The 18,983-nt window shown below is 42.4% G+C and overlaps 1 protein-coding gene across 1 annotated transcript in view; it reads right to left on the bottom strand.

The window, feature by feature from the left end:
- PCSK5 (proprotein convertase subtilisin/kexin type 5) overlaps positions 1-18,775 on the bottom strand; it is a 600,269-nt gene extending 581,494 nt beyond the window's left edge. Inside the window, exon 1 of the mRNA XM_042780610.1 lies at positions 18,581-18,775. Within this exon, the coding sequence (XP_042636544.1) occupies positions 18,581-18,775 (195 nt within the window). The remainder of the gene's footprint in view (positions 1-18,580) is intronic.
- Between the last annotated feature and the right edge of the window lie 208 nt (positions 18,776-18,983).

Genomic DNA, 18,983 nt, shown 5'->3' with positions numbered 1-18,983 from the left:
CACTTAAAGATAAGGGTTAGGCTAATTTCCAAGAAGCCCTGGACTTTAGAAACCACACACAAATGACTCATTTGTCCTAGATTGCTGCTTTTTTAACGTACTCCTTTATGGAATATTCTGCGCACTGTAAACCTTCCTTACTGACCAGGCAGTAGCATTTTCTGTAATTTTTCTCCCATGTTTAGTTTTACCTTGCATTTTATAGACATTGCATGTTTATAAAGTACTTCAAAATTCAACCAATATTTACTGATTATTTCTACCATGCTATATGCTATACAGTAATAGTAAAGTCCACATAATAGGGGTAAAAAAGAAAATAAAAATATAACTATACTGAATTCCTTAAGAAAAATTTGGGCAAACTACTATGGGAGTTAAAGAAATGAAAAATATCTAGAGAGAGGGATAGGTAAATAAATATTTGGGATGTGCCTTCAAGAAGAGACAGGATTTCAAGAAGAGCCACCAGCCAGGTGAATATTCCAGGTGGAAAGACCGGCACAGAAACAGCAAAGCACTGAATGTTATCTGGGGAACAATGGGAAATCCAGTGTGGCCATATTAAGGATGGAGTAGGAAAGATGATAGGAACAGTATTTCAGCACCCAGAGGCATCTCAGGCGGCTTTGTGATCTACTTCCAACACATCAGCCATTGGAAGTCCTCTGGAGCACAGACCTACTCACATGCATGGGCTCGGCATGACTTGCAGTTAATAGCAACTGGTTTGGTTTGGTTGTTGTTGTTTAGGTGCATCTCTAAAAGCCCAGAGGAAGACTGTTTCAATGCAGAAGGCAAATGAGAGCTACTATCTGACTTGATGGCACATAACAACAAACAGTAGTTTGTGAACAAGGAAATGGCATCACTATAAGCTTTAAGATCATCCTCTTCAACTTCAAGCTTGACCACATCTTCCTTGTTAACTAGTCTCCATTTATCTGGCCTCCCTTCTGTTTCTCTGGGGCCTTTGCACTGGCAGTTTGCTCTGCCTAGAACTCACACCATGCTCAGACCTCCATCTTCTTAACAATCAAGTCTCTGCTCAAGTGTTTACCCCTCAATAACCCTCCCATCCAGCCTATCTAAAGGAGTTCTCCCACCCTTGGCCACTTTTTATTCTATTACCATGGTTTGTTTTCCAACACCACTTATCATAATCTGAAAGTGTTTTAATCATTTCATTACTGGCTTATGGCTTGTTTCCTCCCACTATAACATACACCCCACACCTTATTTAAAATAAGCAGATATCTTATTTAAGGTCAGTGCAGCAGTTTTGTGTCTGTTTGAATGAATGATAAAAAAATAAGCACTCTAATTATTTTTAACAGCTCTATTGAGACAAAATCCACATATCACACAATTCACTGATTTAAAGCACACAATTCAATTGTTTTAATCATGTTTACAGAGTTGAGCAAAATTCACAGTAATCAATTTTAGAACATTTCATCACCCCCAAAAGAAACCCTGAAGACTCATTAGCAGTCATTCCACATTTCGCACCAGCCCCGTGCAGCCCTAGGTAACCACTAATTTACTTTCTGTCTCTGTAGATTGCCTATTTGGGATGGTTCATAAAACAGAATTATACAATATAAGATCCTTTGTGGCTAGCTTCTTTCACCTAATATGTTTTCAAAGTTTATCCAAGTTGTAGCAAAATATCAGTAGCTCATTTCTTTTTATTGCTGAATAATACTCCATTGTATGGATATGCCACATTTGTTTATCTTTTTATCAGTTAATTAACATTTGGGATGTTTCTACATTTTAGCTATTATGAATAATGCTGCTATGAACATTTGTGTACAATTTTTTTGTGTGTGGACATATGCTTTCATTTTCTTGAATTTATTGAGCTCTGGTGGCACAATGTCTAAGGCATTTGACTGCTAACCAGAAGGCTGGCAGTTCAAACCCACCAGCCACTCCTCAGAAGGAGGGTTGGGCCATCTACTTCTGTAGTGATACTGCCTCAGAAACCCAAAGAGGGGTTGCTAGGAGTCGGATCCGACTCGATGGCAGTGAGCTTGGTTTTTTTGAATTTATCACTATGGAAGTAGATTGCCCAACCTTCCTTCTGAGGAGTGGCTTGTGGGTTTGAACCGCCAGCCCTCTGGTTAGCAGTCAAATGCCTTAGGCACTACACCACCAGAGCGCCTTCTAAGCATACAGTTATGGGTATTTTCTTATATGATTTTAGGCCTTGGGAATGCCTCCTCTCCCTGCACTGTATTCAAACCAGCTGAGCACTGTCCCATTTTATTTTGGTTGAGAAATTTCAACTAGAGAAAACAAGCCTGGGAACATCAATATAGAGAGAACGCGTATATTTTTACAGCTGTAAGACCTTCTCAGTATAGAGACATACCAGACTTTAAGTACTGATTACAAAAATATCAGACCTTAAGTGCTTACTACAAATATATACATACATACACATATATATATATATATACATACATATATACATATATATATATATATATATATACACACACACACACATACATATACATACATATATATATATAACAGTTTTGTCAGACTGGGAAAGGCATCAGGGAAAGAATTGCTTTCAATAAATCTTAACTAGTTCCAATGTTGGCATGGTATCCAAAATGCAATTTTCCCAGAATAGAATTAACCTCTTAGATAATGTGTAGAAGATTAATATACAAATTTAATGTTTCTTTTGTGATACTAACCCTAAATTAACAATCAGATTAACATAAAATGTAAACAAGATTAATCTAATACTATGTAGAACAATCTGAAAAAAATGTTATATATTAAAGAGAGCAATCTACAAATCTAAAAAAAACATGTATTTTAAAATACCTATATTCCTATGAGCTCTGGTGGCATAGTGCCTAAGGCATTTGACTGCTAACCAGAAGGCTGGTGGTTCAAACCTACCAGCCACTCCTCGGAAGGAAGGTTGGGCAGTCTACTTCCATAGTGATACCGCCTTGGAAACCCAAGGAAGGGGTCACTATGAGTCAAATCCGACTCAACGGCAGTGAGTTGAGGTTACATTCCTATAAGGCAGTAAAGTTTAGACAAAGAATACATAAAGACATCTTCAGAATATAGCTTTGTTGTGTTAGATATGAAAAGGACAAAGTACATGACAAATTATTAAATGCAAGTTATGATTATTTACTATAATACAGAGTCAGGGGGTAGGCTATGTTACAATCTAAGGCAGATATAAATCTAAAATGTGACATAGAATTAAAAATCAACCTTAAATATATTTCTGGTTTCACATTCTGTGTTTACACTCTTCCCTCTATGTGTAGTGCCCAATCCAATCTTCAGTTTTTACATCAGATATGGAAAGGCACATTTGGGACTTGGAAGCAATCACTCGTGTGTCTGTATTTATCCCTTAAGTTGAAACAGGGCCTGCAGCGCAAATAACAGCACACAGATGTGTAAAATAGAGATAATACCTAAATTTATCCATGGAGAGCTGAAGCATGGGGAAAACTTCGTGTTTATCTAACCAGTGATTATACCAGCACAATTCTCCTGGAATCTCCATCTTACCCAAGCTAATAATCCTTACACTGTCCTGGCCTCCATTTCTTGACTCTTCCCAATCCACTGGCCTTCATCTGTTCTCTACATGGTCTACATGGTCAGCCCACCAGCACGTCCACACCTGGGGCCTTATCATCATACAAAACAGCTCCAACTCATAGCTTACCAAAAATACCTGCTGCGATGGTTCTCATCGTTCCACTTTTATTACAACTCATCAAAGGTGCCCTCCCTTTTCATTTTGAACAATAGCCCTATATCCCACCCTTTTCCTTTAGTGCACTAGTCTTATTTTGGCCCTAACTTCCTCACAGCTAGAACACTGGGATCAGTCATTTCAAAGGTGATAATCTTTGTGTTCAAGCATCATTCTCTCCTAGAGTCCCACAGTCTCTCTTTTCCCCTTCTCTTCCAGGTGAATTCTAACTCTCTATGTTGTCCCTTTATAATTTCAGACTCCTGAGTATTAGGGGAAAAAAGCACAAAGTGATACAGATGGATTCATTAATTCACCCATTCATTTAACTACTGCTTATTGAGCAATGCACAGGCAGCAAATTACCTCCTTGCCAAATAGTAATTCTTTTTATAGTCTTTGATCATTGATTCTTTTCAGAATTTCCTTAAAATATTATTCCAAAACACTGGACCACCTAACTCCCATTTCATCTAGTTCCCCCTCTTTTTGTAGGTGCCCTTCTCCTCTAAAATGACTAAAGAGATCAAGACCATTCTTAACACGGGCTCTTATTTGCCCAAATTAATCTCTTATGAATCTCCACTCACCATTCATTCTTCTTTAGTCTCAGAGGACCAATGTTCTCTTCTTTCCAAACATATTCCTCTTAAGCCATTTATGCCTTCCGTCCCAAATGCCCACTGAGTTTCTCCTTTACCACCCTGGCACTGTGTTGGATGCTGAGGATACACACATGAATGACTCATATGTGTTATTCGTACACACACACACACACACACACACAAATACACATACAATCAGAGTGACCATGTTATTCCTATCTCAAACTCGGAAACATTTGAGAATGAAAGGGAATATGAAAAATGACTAAAGGGAGTGAACTGATTTAGCAGTTAAATCAGTTAATCCAACTGCCCCTGGGAAATTACTATGGTCACATAAGTATATAGCATGGTTCCTTCAATTATGCAACCATTAAAATTTTTAAAAAATGATTTCCTAACTTTGGATAAAAAAGTTCACAATATAATGTTAAGTGGCAACAGTATATACAAACTGATCATAGCTTAGCACAAGAAGAAACAGCAAACAATATACAGGATGAAGGACCAAAGACCAAACCCTCTGCCGTCAAGTCAATTCTGATTCATGGTGATCACCATTTGTTACAGAGCAGAACTGCTCTATAGTGTTTTCTTAGCTGTGATCTTTATAGAGGCAGATCACCAGGCTTTCTTTCCACAGCAGTCTAGATGGGTTCAAGCCATCAACCCTTAGGTTAGTATAGTCAAGTGCAAACCATTTGCACCACCCAGGGACCTTAAAAAAATAGTTAACTAACATTTATTGGGTATTTAGTATGTGCCAGGTACTACTTGGGAGCTCTAGTGGCATAGTGCCTAAGGCATTGGACTGCTAACAAGAAGGTTGGCAGTTCAAACCCACCAGCTACTCCTCGGAAGGAAGGCTGGGCAATCTATAGAGAACTGACTTGACGGCAGTGAGTTTGGTGGTTTTTTGTTTTTTTTTTAGGTAATACTCTAACTACTTTGCATGTATTAACTACTCCTCACAATTATATAAGGCAAAGACTATTATTATATCATTTTCACAGATGAGGAAACTAAGGTACAGAATGCTTAAGAAGTGTGTCTAGGATTCCCTGCTAAAAGACAAAGAAGAGTTTGCTTGGGAAGGGGATTACAGGGTGGGGAGGGAAGAGGGGGGGATTAATTTTGGGCCAGTTGGGGCCCACACGCTGATGTGGTAAGGGGAGGGATGTATGGAAAGAGTCTGTGACCACCATGATAACATTAGGAAAAGGGAGGACATTGAATTGTGCACATAAGAGATAGAGGACAGATGCTAATATCAACCAGTGTGTCCACAATACTGCATTACCATTAACACCAAACACCATGCTACAGATAAACACATAAACATCTGAGAGGATCAGATGGGGGTCAGTGAACAGGAGTATACTCAAGACCAAAGATAGATTCAGCAGAGGCTAATCTTGCACAGATACCAGTGATACAAAACACCTGCAATCCATACAGAAACAACAGAAGACAGACACAGAGTAATCCCTCACAGATACCCAGATACTGTGGGAGAGAGATCCAACGGATCTATCATCTCAGGATCATAGTACTGGGGGACACCAGACTCACTTGGCACAACAAAATACATAAAAGTCATGTTCCTCATCCTACATTGGTGAGTAGCAACTGGGGTCTTAAAAGCTTTCAAACAGCCATCTAAGATGCAGCTAATGGTCTCTTATTGTCGGAAGCGAAAAAGAGTCCAAAAAAAAAGAGGGTATTTGGAAGAAATCAGCCCTAGGACACGATGGCCCTTGAGACCAGAAGAACTAGATGGTGCCTGGCCACCAATGCCAACCACTCGGCAAAGGATCAAATCTGGAGGTCCTGGAAAGAGTGGTAGGAAAAACATGGAACGAAATACAAAAACTCAACAATGATCAGAATTACTGGTCAGATGAAGTCTAGTGACACCCCCAATTTTATGGCCCTGGGATACATTCTGGGCCTGGAATAAAACTCACTCCCAGGGGCTGGCTCTCAGCCCAGTAGTAAATAAGATGTACATGCAGACCATTCAACCCAGGGTGGTGCACCCACATACTCTATGGAAGTGCATCCCTTGGAGGAATCTACCACGGGGTACCAGAGGAGCAACATTTGCATGAGGAAATGCAGGACATACAGGAATGCATAACTATGAGGGGCATGGGGTGTGGGGGGAGGGGGAGGGTTACTGGGCAGGGAGGGGATGAGACTGGGTTAGGGTTGGGAATGGTAAATGAGGAGTGAAACCAAATGTACACGTAATACTCAATGTAACAAACTCTGCTCTGTAAACTTACACCTAAAGCGCAAATAAATAAATACATAAATAAAAGTAGCAGAGTTAGAACTCAAACTCTTTTGGTTCAAGACCTATGATTAACCACCCCAGTATGTTGACAAGAAAGAGAAGGTAACTAGGGTAGGTAGACAGAAACAGATATGCAAAGAAAAAAGAAAGCAAGGAAACATGCCAAATGTTCAGAGCAGCCTTTCAAAAGATTTCTATTGTTTTCTCTAAATATTCCTGTGGTTTCCTAATTTAATAATGTAATTCGTGTTGCTAAAAAGGACTTGAAGCACTTACTGATGAAGATTCAAGACTACAGTCTGCAGTATGGATTACATTTCAACATAAAGAAAACGAAAATCCTCACAACTGGACCATTTATCCAGCATCACGATAAATGGAAAAAAGATTGAAGTTGTCCAAGATTCCATAGTACTGGGTTCCGTAATCAACACCAAAGGAAGCAGCAGTCAAAAAATCAGACAATGTATTGCACTGGGCAAATCTACTGCAAAAGACCTCTTTAAATTGTTGAAGAGCAAAGATGTCTCTGTGAAGACTAAGGTGCACCTAACTCAAGCCATGGTATTTTCAATCACCTCATAAGCATTTGAGAGCTGGACAATGAATAAGGAAGACTGAAGAAGAGTTGATGCTTTTGAGCTGTGGTATTGGGGAAGAATACTGAAAGTACCATGGACTGCTAAAAGAACTAACAAATCTGTCCTGGAAGAAGTACAGCCAGAATGCTCCTTGGATGTGAGAATGGCCAGACATTGTCTGACCTACTTTGGTCATGTTGTGAAAAGGGACCATTCCCTGGAGAAGGATATCATGCTTGGTAGGGTGGAAGGTCAACAAAAAAGGGGAAGGCCCTCAACGAGATGGATTGACACAATGGCTGCAACGATGGGCTCAGGTATAGCAGGGATTGTGAGGCTTTGCTCTGTTGTACATGGGGTTGCTATGAGTCAGAACTGGCATCATGGCACCTAACCACAACAACAACAACAAAAAGGAATAAAGTAGTGCAGAAACAGAAAGAATAACTAGCTCTGATTTGCAGAGGGAGAGGAGGAGCAATCAGGAGAGGCCCTCAGTCCTTCCACTCATTTTGGTTAACCATCACACTGTCCCTTTCCATGAGCTCCTTCCCTTTTGTCAACAAATACATGTATCCAGATTTCCCATACCAGGAAAGTCTGAGGGGTGCAAGTGGTTTGCACTCAAATGCCAACCTAAAGGTTGATGATTCAAACTCACCCAGTGGCACTGCAAAAGACCTGGCAATCTGCTTTTGTTGAGATTTCAGCCAAGAAGCCCCTGTGGAGCAGTTCTACTCTGTAACCATGGAGTTGCCATGAGTTGGAACTGACTTCATGGCAACTAATAACAATAACCCTTACCAGGTCTCCCTTTGACCCTAAAACTCCTCAACCCCCAATTTCATCATTATTGTCTTTTGTGGCCAAACTTTTGTACTCACTTCCTCTACTGCCCACCAACCTAACTTCCACTACCCTATTTGATCAAGCCTTAGCTCTAAGAGCACTGGTGACCTCATTACCAGAGCCTAAAACCATTTTCCAGTTCTCATTCTCCAGGCTTCTTTCTATAGTCCTTCTTACTCTTCCGCACCCTCCATAGGGGCACCTTTCTCTGACTCTCTATTTTCTTGCCCTCCTGTCTCTTTTATCTACTTCCTTTCTTCCTAAGTGGGGACAATTCTTTGGATTCTATTCTCAGTCCTCATTTCTCTTCATGCTTTATTTAGTAGCAATCCCGTATAGTTCCACAGTTTTGCTTACAGAGGATAGGTGCCAACCTTTGCTTCTTTCCAGTCCTATATTCTCTTCCATCTACTGAATGTTTCTATCTGGTATGTTCTTCTATCTACCAACAAAACTATGAAGCTAACTTATGCTTTTGTTCCCCAAATTCTTCTTAATTCTACAAATGAATTTGCCATGGTCCCTGTAGCAAGGCAACTTCTCCTTCCTCCTTATGGTCCACTTGCATTTAGTTACCAAACTATGGCTACAAAACCTTCCAAATCTATTCTCTTTTTATTCTCACAATGCTTATTTTCATTACCAGTAATGTTTACTAATGCAACAGCCTTTCTTCCTCCTCCTGTTCATTATGCACATGGCTCTAAAAGACTCCCCTCTTATGACTGCACTGCAACACACTGTTACACTACACATAATCTTAACCATCACACTACCTACACCTCCACTTTTATTTTAATGAATAATATAAAACCAACCAAACCCACTGCTATTGAGTTGATTTTGACTCCCAGCCCAGCAATCCTACAAAACAGAGTAGAACTGCCCCATAGGGTTCCCAAGGCTATAAATTTTTACAGAAGCAGACTGCCACATTTTTCTCCCAAGGAGTAGGTGGTGAGTTTGAATTGCCCAACTTCCAATTAGTAGCCAAGCACTTAACCACAAAAGTTATTAAAAATTTCCTAGCTCCTTGAGAGCAGAGACTATTTTATGATCTGTGTGTGTTACATGATAGACTCTCAGGCTTGTTGAATCAATAGGTTATTGTGTCTCTCCTTCTCAAAGAAATTCAATAAAGCTTTTTATCCTACATGATAATGTTGAAACTTCCTAGCTTATGCATTTAAAACCTTATACAATCTGACTTGACTTGGAGTTTTCCTCTGGTCCCGTATCTGCTTCCCCTTATTTTGATAACAGTAACAGTCTCGATGGCAAATAACAACAACAACAACAACAACAGTAACCCATTTTCTAGGAGCTCTGGTAGCGCAGTTCCTAAGGCACTTGATTGCTAACCAGAAGGCTGGCGGTTCGAACCCACCAGCCACTCCTCGGAAAGAAGGTTGAGCAACCTACTTCTGTAGTGATACTGCCTCTGAAACCCAAGGAGGGCGTCGCTATGAGTCAATCTGACTTGGCGGCACATAACAACAACAACAATCCATTTTCTAAGGAGCCCTGGTGGTACAATGATTACACATTTGGCTGCTAATGGAAAGGTCAGCAGTTCAAACTCACCCAGGGGCTCCAAAGGAGAAAAGACCTAGTGATCTGCTAACCTAAGTATTAGAGCCTAAGAAACCCTATACTCTTTCATATAAGTACACTATGAATCAGAAATCACTAGACAGCATACGTTACCAATCCCATTTTCTTTTGGGTAACTTCTCTCCCCCAGCTGGTGAATTACCCATCCCTTGCTTTAAGCTGACCCTGTGAAATACTGCCACCCCCTAGACCAAGTGGCCCAAGAATAAGCATGTGATGCAATCAGGACCAATAGGAGTATTTTTCAGGGATTGAGTTCAAGACTAGAAAGAGATATGCAAAGAATTATATGAACCTGAACTTTGGTGGAAAGATTTGTGGCTATATAGAGAGGTCTTGTCTCACAATGAAACTAATATAGGGAAATGAAGAGATGCTGGCATTAGCACATGCTCTGGCTTTTCAGCTGGACAACTCACAATCACTTTTCTGAAATTCTTGGATATATATGTATTTCAGAATTCAGAATTCTTCAGATCAGAGCAAAGTAAAATGGGGTATATACTGGAGTATACCATATACACTTCTATCTGATTTAAGGATAACATTCCTATAATCAAGCTAATTAATATTTCTGAAACAAAAAAATTAATGCCCTAATTAAGTAAGATAAAGACTATGAATAACCTCATGTCAGTTTAGGTCAGAATAGGTTTTGCTATGAAGAAAATTTAAATCAAGTAAGGTTTGGTTGAAAAAAAAGTTCAGCTTTCTATTTTAAGAATTGCACATAAGGACAGTTATAAGTGGATCGGTTGAAACCAATAAATTCCTTGTTTCCTTACCTGATTGATTATTAGTTGTATGATCAGGTTTTTGACACTTGTACCTAAAGAGTCCTATTCTTTATGGGCCTATCTATATCTCAATTTTATTTCCCATTACTCTATACCTACTCACATTCAAGTCAAATTAAGAATGCTACATTTTGATACTTTCAATAAAACATCCTGCAACCCCTATATAGTATATACACTATAAACCGAGCTGATCATCCAGAAGGTGAGGAATCTTAGCTGGTTGATTTTCTAGCCAACTGCCTCACACTGCCCTCCATAGCTCCTCTTATGGAGCTCACCTCTTATGGAAGAATGAGGCATAGCACTGAATTTCCTTCCTCTTTCTTCTCCCTTTAGGAGCCCTGGTGGGACAGTGGTTAAGAGCTCAGCTGCTAACAGAAACATCTGGGATTTGAACGCATCAGGTGCTTCACCAGAGAGAGATATGGCAGCCTTGGAAACCCTATGGGTCAGTTCTATTCCATTCTGTAGGGTGACTATGAGTTGGAAGACAGTAACAGGTTTTTTGGTTCTCCCATCACTCCCATTTCATCCCTCATTCAATCTCCATGGGCAGTCACAAAAATCAGGAGAACTGTAACTTGCTCAATTACAGAAATCCCCATTAACCATAACATTCCCTTATTTTCTCTGAGAAATCTGCCTGTCCTTGGTATCCTCATGAAATAGCTCCAGTTGTATAGTGAGTAAAACATTTGACTGCTAACCAGAAGGTTAATGTTTCAAACCTATTAGCTGCTCCACAGGAGGAAGATGAGACAATCTACTTCTGTAACAATTTACAGCCTTGGAATATGATGGACCATGTGGACCTCACCATTCATGATCCTGAGACCAGAAGAATTAGATGACACCTGGCTACCAATGCCAACCACTCGGAAGAGAACAAACTTGGAGATCCTGGATAGAGAGGGAGAGGAGATGTGGAAAAATATTTAAAAACACAAAAATGACCTGAATTACTGGTTGGATGAAGACTGGTGGAACCCCTGAGCCTATGGCCCCAGTTTATACTTCAGGCCTGGAACTGGACTCACTTCTATGATTTAGCTCTCAGCCAAACAGTAGAAAGGTCTGCAAGCAGAACACCTACCCAGGGAGATGCACCTACCTTCCCTATGGAGATGCCCCCTTAGACCAATCAACCATAGGACATCAGACGGGCAGCATTTGCATAGAGGGGAAAAAAGCTAGACAGACAGGAATCCACAGAAAAGAAGGGCACAGGGAAGGGGCAGTCATAGGCGGAGGATGGGAGGAGAGCTTTTTATTGTTAGGATTGTAATCGGGCATGAAACAAAATGTGCATGAACTGTTGAGATTAAAATGAATCTCCTTTGTAAATTCACACCCAAATCACAATTTAAAAAATTAAAAAATTAAATTAAAAAAAAAAAAAGATTTATGGCCTTGGAAACCCAATGGGAGTCACTATGAGTCAGAGTGAACTCAATGGCAGGGGGTTTGATTTTTTGGTTTTGGTATCCTATAGATCTTATATAGGTTCATGTACCTTTATTTTTATACTCACGTTCATGACTTTGGAGCTCAATACAGCAAGACTATGAGGTGGATGGAGCAGGTATTATCGTCTTTCATTTGTAAAATAAGGACTTAAACTCTGGTAGCATAGTGCCTAAGGCACTTGACTGCTAACCAGAAGGCTGGCGGTTCAAACCCACCAGCCACTCTTCGGAAGGAAGGTTGGGCAAACCGCCTCGGAAACCTAAGGAGGGGTTGCTATGAGTCGGGTCCGACTGGATGGCAAATAACAACAAGGGTCAAGTTGGTGTTCACTAAAGTAAAGACCCAGGAGTTTCATTCAAATCTCCTGATGCTTAAAAAAAAAAAAAAAAAAAAAATTCACTGCTGTGCAGTTGAATCCGACTCATAGCCTTGGGTTTCCGAGGCAGTATCTCTATGGAAGTAGATTGCCCAACCTTCCTTCTGAGGAGTGGCTGGTGGGTTTGAACCATATTTGGTCTCATTTTCCTCCTAGGATTACCCTCAACTGAAGAGTTTATTGGCATTAATTGTTTCACTTTGGCACCCTTAGAGGTAAAGGTGTAATCTAATAAAACTGTGAGAATGTTGTATGGATAATTTCACTCTAAATGATGTGTATATGTAACTTTAAATAAATTAAAAACATATTTATATGTCATATTATATAAAATATTAAGTAAATGCTTGTTGACCTTCATACACATTAGAATGTATATATATATGTGTATGTATATATATATGTATGTATATATGTACGTATATACACACACACACATACACATATACATATTTATATATACACATATATAAAATATGTTCATGCCCATTCATTTCACCAACCAGGAAGCCGACCTGAGTGGGCTAAGTGATGAAATTCCAAGGCAGAGCCTTGCCATTATACTTCAGGCTTGGGAAAAACCTAAACAGCTTCATACAACTTTAATCGACAACACAGATACTCCTCCCTGCCCAGGGGATATTTCTGGGGTCAGGACTCCCTCCTTCAGCCAAAGAATCAGACATTGCTGGAAACTTTCCCAGCACACTACCCTGCTTCTCTGGCTGACCTTTAAGGTTAGGGCCTCTGGCTATAAGCCCATGAAAGACAATGATAAGGCAAATTCAACTGCCTTTGGGCCCACAAAAAAATGCAGTTTTTCCTTGCAAACAAGCCCCTCAAACTCAGCATAGCCATATACAAGCCATTCCTGGTCTATGAGGTTAAAGCAACAGACCCACCACCACGAGGGCATGTGCTCTAAATAGCTTTTCCAGTAAAGAATCCCCTAATCTCCCTCCATTTTCCTCTTGTGCTAAGAAATATGCATTTGAGTGTGGTCAGCTGAGATCAGAGCTTAAATTCTTGAGCTTAAAGAGCTGGTCTGTGCAAAGCCAAATTATCCCACAGGGATCCAACATGGGACTTCTAAATCAATTTACTTTTCTATTTACAAACTAAGTATTTACTAAGGGAGCACAGTCCACTCCCGTCAGACCAGCCATAACCCCTATGTCAAATACCACCCACAAGCATCCAGAACCCACCTCCTCTCCCACTCTTCTGTTTATCAACATTTCAAGCATCCTTCATTACTTACAGGTCAAAATTTATCTGTAGAACGAGAGGCCCTTGGGGCATACCAAGTTTCTTCCTGCTGAAGAATCTCTTCCCATTGATTTGGAAAATGCATCTTCTAAGTTTTCCAGTACAAAGTCCATTCAGAATTAAACAAAATATAAGTTCAAATTTGATTTAATTTAACAAGGTAAGATACTTTATAAAATAACTAGTCTTCAGATATGTTTCTTTCTCCCATCTTCAGCAAGCTTATCTCATAATATTTAATGGTCTACAACAAAGATCAACATGGGAGGAGAACACTGTCGTGGGAAATTAGGTATAATTAGTTCAAAATCCAACACAAAACTATTTTAAATTGTGAGTTGAAATGGAAAACCATCTTCCCAGTCTACAAAGCTCTGTCTGATTTAACTCTACTAACTCAGTCATCAAAGTTTATTTTCCTTATCTTTATATTTTGCATCTTCCAGTTTAAAAATTGATCTTCCTTTCCCCATATATAAATAAAGTTTTAATCTCACTTGTTTCAGCCTTTCCCCTAAGATTCAGATACAACTAACCTTTCACTGTAAACCTAATTATATGCTGAGTAATGTATAGTTAACTCACTCTGTTATTTAAAGATTTATCATATTACAGATGAAGGAACAGAGGCTACGTTTAAGTTCTGTGACTTCACAGATCGTGCAGGTGGCATGTGCAGAGTTTCCAAGTCCAAATGCTTGCAATGGGATTCTAGGTTAAATACTCCCCAAATATCACTTGCAACTGGCTCTATCTTTCTGGAGACTCGTTTAAGATAAATTACAGAGTTTGAGATGGGATTTTTGCTACCTTGGAGTTAAAATCAAGGTTAGTAACTCACAGAAAGACAAATACAGCCATGTACACTGCAAACAAACTACTCACAGGAGACATTCTCCCTCCCCTCTGGTCTGTAGAAGATATAGTCCAAAGCAAAGGTTCACAATTAATATTATGTCAGGTCTTAACGCCTTTTTGAAGGCAGTCTGGTGACAGAGTGGTTAAATATTCAGCTCCTTACCAAAAGGTTGGCAGTTTAAACCTATCAGCCACTCCTCAGGAGAAAGGTAAGGCAGACTGCTTCCATGAAGATTTACAGCCTTGGAAACCCTATGGGGCAGTTCTACTGTATCCTGTGGGGTCACTACGAGTCAGAATGGACTTGATGGCAGTGGGTTTGTCCCCTTTTGTCACGTCTATTCTCTAACAATCAGATGTTAGCATGTACGTCAGAACATATATTGAGTTCAAGGCCTCTACTTCTATCCCAGTACAAGCCGACAGGTATGCACATCTACTTTGGCCAACCAGCAGGTGCTGGTCAAACTAGACGCTAAGAGTGCTTATAGTCAGGGCCGATAGGTAAGGAAAGGGAAGGCACTCTACAACTGACACTAATATCAAGCAAAACGTATTGTATCTTGTCGTCAAAACAAAAAAAAGCAAACTCATTGCCGTCTAGTCGGTCCCGACTCACAGCGACCCTTCCTTGGGTTTCCGAGACGGCACCACTATGGAAGTAGCTTGCCCAATCTTCCTTCCAAGGAGTGGCTGGTGCGTTTGAACTGTCAGCCTTCTGGTTAGCAGTCAAATGCCTTTGGCATTATGCCACCAGAGCTCCTTACATTGACATCAACTACTACTAATTGTTGGGAGGAGCTCTGGTAGCGTAGTGCCTAAGGCATTTGCCTGCCAACCAGAAGGCTGGAGTTTCAAACCTAAACAAGCACTCTTTGGAAGGAAGATCAGGCAAGCTACTTCCATAGTGATACCACCTCGGAAACCCAAGGAGCAGTCGCCATGAGTCAGATCCTACTCAACGCAGTGAGTTTGGGTTTCTTTTTTTTTGGAGCTCTGGTAGCATAGTGGCTAAAAGCACTTGACTGCTAACCAGAAGGCTGGCAGTTCAAACCCACCAACCACTCCTTGAAAGGAAGGTTGGGCAATCCTACTTCCATAGTGATACTGCCTCGGAAACCCAAGGAGGGGTCGCTATGAGTCGGGGTCGCTATGAGTCGGGGTCGCTATGAGTCGGGGCCGACTCGCCGGCACATAATAACAACAACAACACTTACTGTTATGATTAGTATCATTCTTGATTTCAAAGTGTAATCATTCACAAAACATAAACATTTTCTGAAAACCTACCAAAGCATAATAATGCCATCTGTATAAACAAAGGCAAAGAAACCCTTCTTATTGTTCCTTCCTAGAAAGTCAAGCAGGTCCTTTTGCCTTGTTCTTGCATGATTTGCTAGCTTCTTCCATGATTCTGCACTTCCTATATCTCATGAACAGACGAGGCATGCTTATATATTTCTGTAGAAATCTCAAGGCCAGAAATTTTACCTCTGACAACTTTTAAGCACTAAGGTGCTTTACAAAACACTGAGTAGATATTCTAAGATAGTCAAAGCTCTGTCTTTCATGTGGTGAAAATTCACCTTGAATTCTGAAGATATCAAAAATACTACCAGGATATTAGATCACTTCAGTTCTAATTTGTGACCCAAGACATGGCACCCCAAGACCAACAGAGTAAGAACAGAGAGGCTTCAGAGCCATAACACTTGCAAATGAGTTTCTGCCCTCAACTGAACTACAGCAGGTTTATTGATGGAAAGAAAGAGTAACAAAAGGATGTCTAAAGTGTTAAAAGGTCAGAGTAGTCAATGAATGAGAAATACATTTGGCCTTTACAGTGCAATGATATTGCATGTGTGAGCTAAATTTACCACCCCAGAGACTTAAAATAGGGTTATACTCCTTTGATCTACAAAGGAAATGAGCCACTAACCCAGAATTCAGTGACATGGGGATTTTACTTTATTCCTCTCTCCTCCGCCAAAGGATGGAAGGATTTCCTAAATTGTAGGATCCACTGGGTACTGGGCCTGGACCCAGCCTAGGTGTGAATCATGGCTTTGCTACCATCTAGCTGGATGACCCTCTGCAGGTGGGTCACTTGGCTTCTCAAAAGTCTTGGTTGTTGCTATATGTGAAGTATTACCTACCAAACAAGGATGGTTTGAGGATTATGAAAAAATGTATGCTCAAGAACTTATTCCTCTGAACATGCCCGACTCCTAACAGATGCTCAATGTCAGATGAACCTGGGAAATGTGTTTGGGAAAGAGTAGCAGTCTTATTTCCACTATCAGCCTTTCCAGTTCCATTCCTGGGGCAAATGCAGCACCCAGCTTTTTTTAAGCTCATGATAGAAAGAGTAGAACAGCTGCAGTGTCTTCTTCCAAAGAAAAGAAGGTAGTAGACTCTTAACAAGCCATTAAAAGAGAACCACTCTGCTGACGACAGGCATTCAGAAAATAATATTTGTCTGGCTTCCCTTCCTTCTTGAGCAAAGAAAATACTGACTCGTGCTCCTTGCCCTGGTCTTGCTCCTGCACAAGACCCGCTCCTCTAGAGCAAGCTCTCCCTCTCTGCGGGCAAGGAGCACGCCTTCGTGATTCCATTCCCCCCAAGCCTCCCCAATTCCTCCACCACCTTGGCAGATGCAGGGACAGCAGCTCTACCTCTTCTCCCTCGGTCGCGTCTCCTAGGCTACAGGGTAAGGGTTTAAGGGGGGGGGGGGTGTTGTTCCCGCGCTTCTTTGGGATCTATGCTCCAAGGCTTGCGTTCCTGGGAGTGGAGCGTAATAGAATCAGAAAATGTCTGTGCTCTCTTGCCCCAGCCGCACCAGCCAGCTCCTTTCTCTCTCAGCACCCTGGCAAAGCGCGCAGGGTGCGGGATCCGGCCCTTCCCGCGGCTCTCCCCACCTTGGGCAGTCCCAGAAGAGCGCCTGCTGCGAGGGCACCGCGCCATCACCGCGCTGCCATCCGCAGCGGGGTCTCGCCTGAGTCAGGCTAGCTCCGGCCAGCCCGGAAGGGAGGTGCGGGAGGGGGGTAAGAATGGGGGCACTTTCCGGGACCCACTTACACAGTCCTCTCCACTTCATTTATCGCTGGGTTATGGGGTGCGGAATCTCAGGGGGAGGAGAAGGAGGAAGCCTAGGAACCCGAGGTACCTCCAAATTTGTTCCGCTTCCAAGTATTCCCATAACATCAAATCAATTTACAGACATTTTTCCCCGACAAGGCAGCTCTCTGGAGAATCTGCGAGTAGCACCGCACAAAAATCCCGCGCCCAGCTGCCAGTCCAACTCGCCCTACGGCGCCGCCTCCTGGCACTGCTCGTCCCACCCCAGGGCTCGACGTTTCCCGGGCAGCTGGGCTCGGAAGTTTCCCACTTCTTGCTCCGACCCCCTTCCGGGAACTCCCACGCGGATTTAGAACTGGGCACAAGAGAAAGCTGGGAGGTCTCTGCCCAGGTCAGCTTTGACGCCGGGTCCGACCCCTCCTGCCTCCCTCTCCGCCTTCCTCCTCCACACCAGCTCCTGCACCTCCAGTGCCCGGCGGTTCTCGCGCCCAAGGATAGGAAACTTCTTTCCCCGCAAAATTCAGGTAGGAGCAGGAAGGAGAAACCTTCTCCAGTCCTCTCCTCCTTATGCACCCATCCCTTCACAAGTAGCGGATTCCAGGGGAGGGGAGCTGACTCTCTGGACATGCACACTCACCCCCGTGAGCTTATTTTTCCCCTCTCCTCGCGGCCACGAGCCGAGACTTTTCCTGGCTACTAGTGCTCCGAGTCTTTCCAGGCCAAAGGGTCCCTGGTCGAGTTAGAAATACCCACAAGAGCAGACACACTGGATTTTTCCAGAAACGCTACCTGTCCCGCGTGGCTTGAGAAAAGAAAACGTATAAAACACAAACCTTGGCAACTTTGGGGTGGGGGGGGTGTTTGTGTATGATAGAGACAGAGCGCGCGCGCATCGCCCGCGAGTTACGGTAACAGCTGCAAGAGCACATCTGGAAAGGGGGGCCGACAAGGAGGGGGCGAGAAGCTTGGGATCGCAAGCACCCCCACCCCAGCTACTTCTTGGGCTGAAGGCCAGACCAGCGGTCGTTACCTGTCCTATGTTGATGAATCCGTACTTGCTGGCGATGCGGTCGGCCTCCTGAAAGCCGCCGGAGATTTTGACGGCCCAGTGGTTGGTGTAGACGCGCGTCCGGCACACAGGGAGCAGGCAGCCCCCGAGCAACGCCAGCATGCACAGCAGGTCCAGCCGTCCCGGGCAGCAGCAGCAGCGGCTCCCCCAACCCATGGTCCCGGCGCCTCGCTGCCTCCCTCGCTGGTTCCCTCTGTACTCGCTCCGCGCACTAAGCGGCGCGCACAACTAACTTCTCTGGCCTGGGCCGGCGCGGCGCGCAGCCCCGGGCCGCTGCGGTTCAAAGCCTTGGGCGATCCGCAGGAGGCAGTGAGCCCCGGCTAGGATCACAGCAGCAAGCCTCACACTGGCCCCTAGACCATCC

This window comes from Orycteropus afer, unplaced genomic scaffold (genome assembly GCF_000298275.1).
Source record: "Orycteropus afer afer isolate SDZICR_OR568_19922 unplaced genomic scaffold, OryAfe1.0 scaffold00005, whole genome shotgun sequence".
Classification (NCBI taxonomy): domain Eukaryota; kingdom Metazoa; phylum Chordata; class Mammalia; order Tubulidentata; family Orycteropodidae; genus Orycteropus; species Orycteropus afer.
The sequence above is the reverse complement of the archived record's forward strand: the minus strand, read 5'-3'. Positions and strand labels throughout refer to the sequence as shown.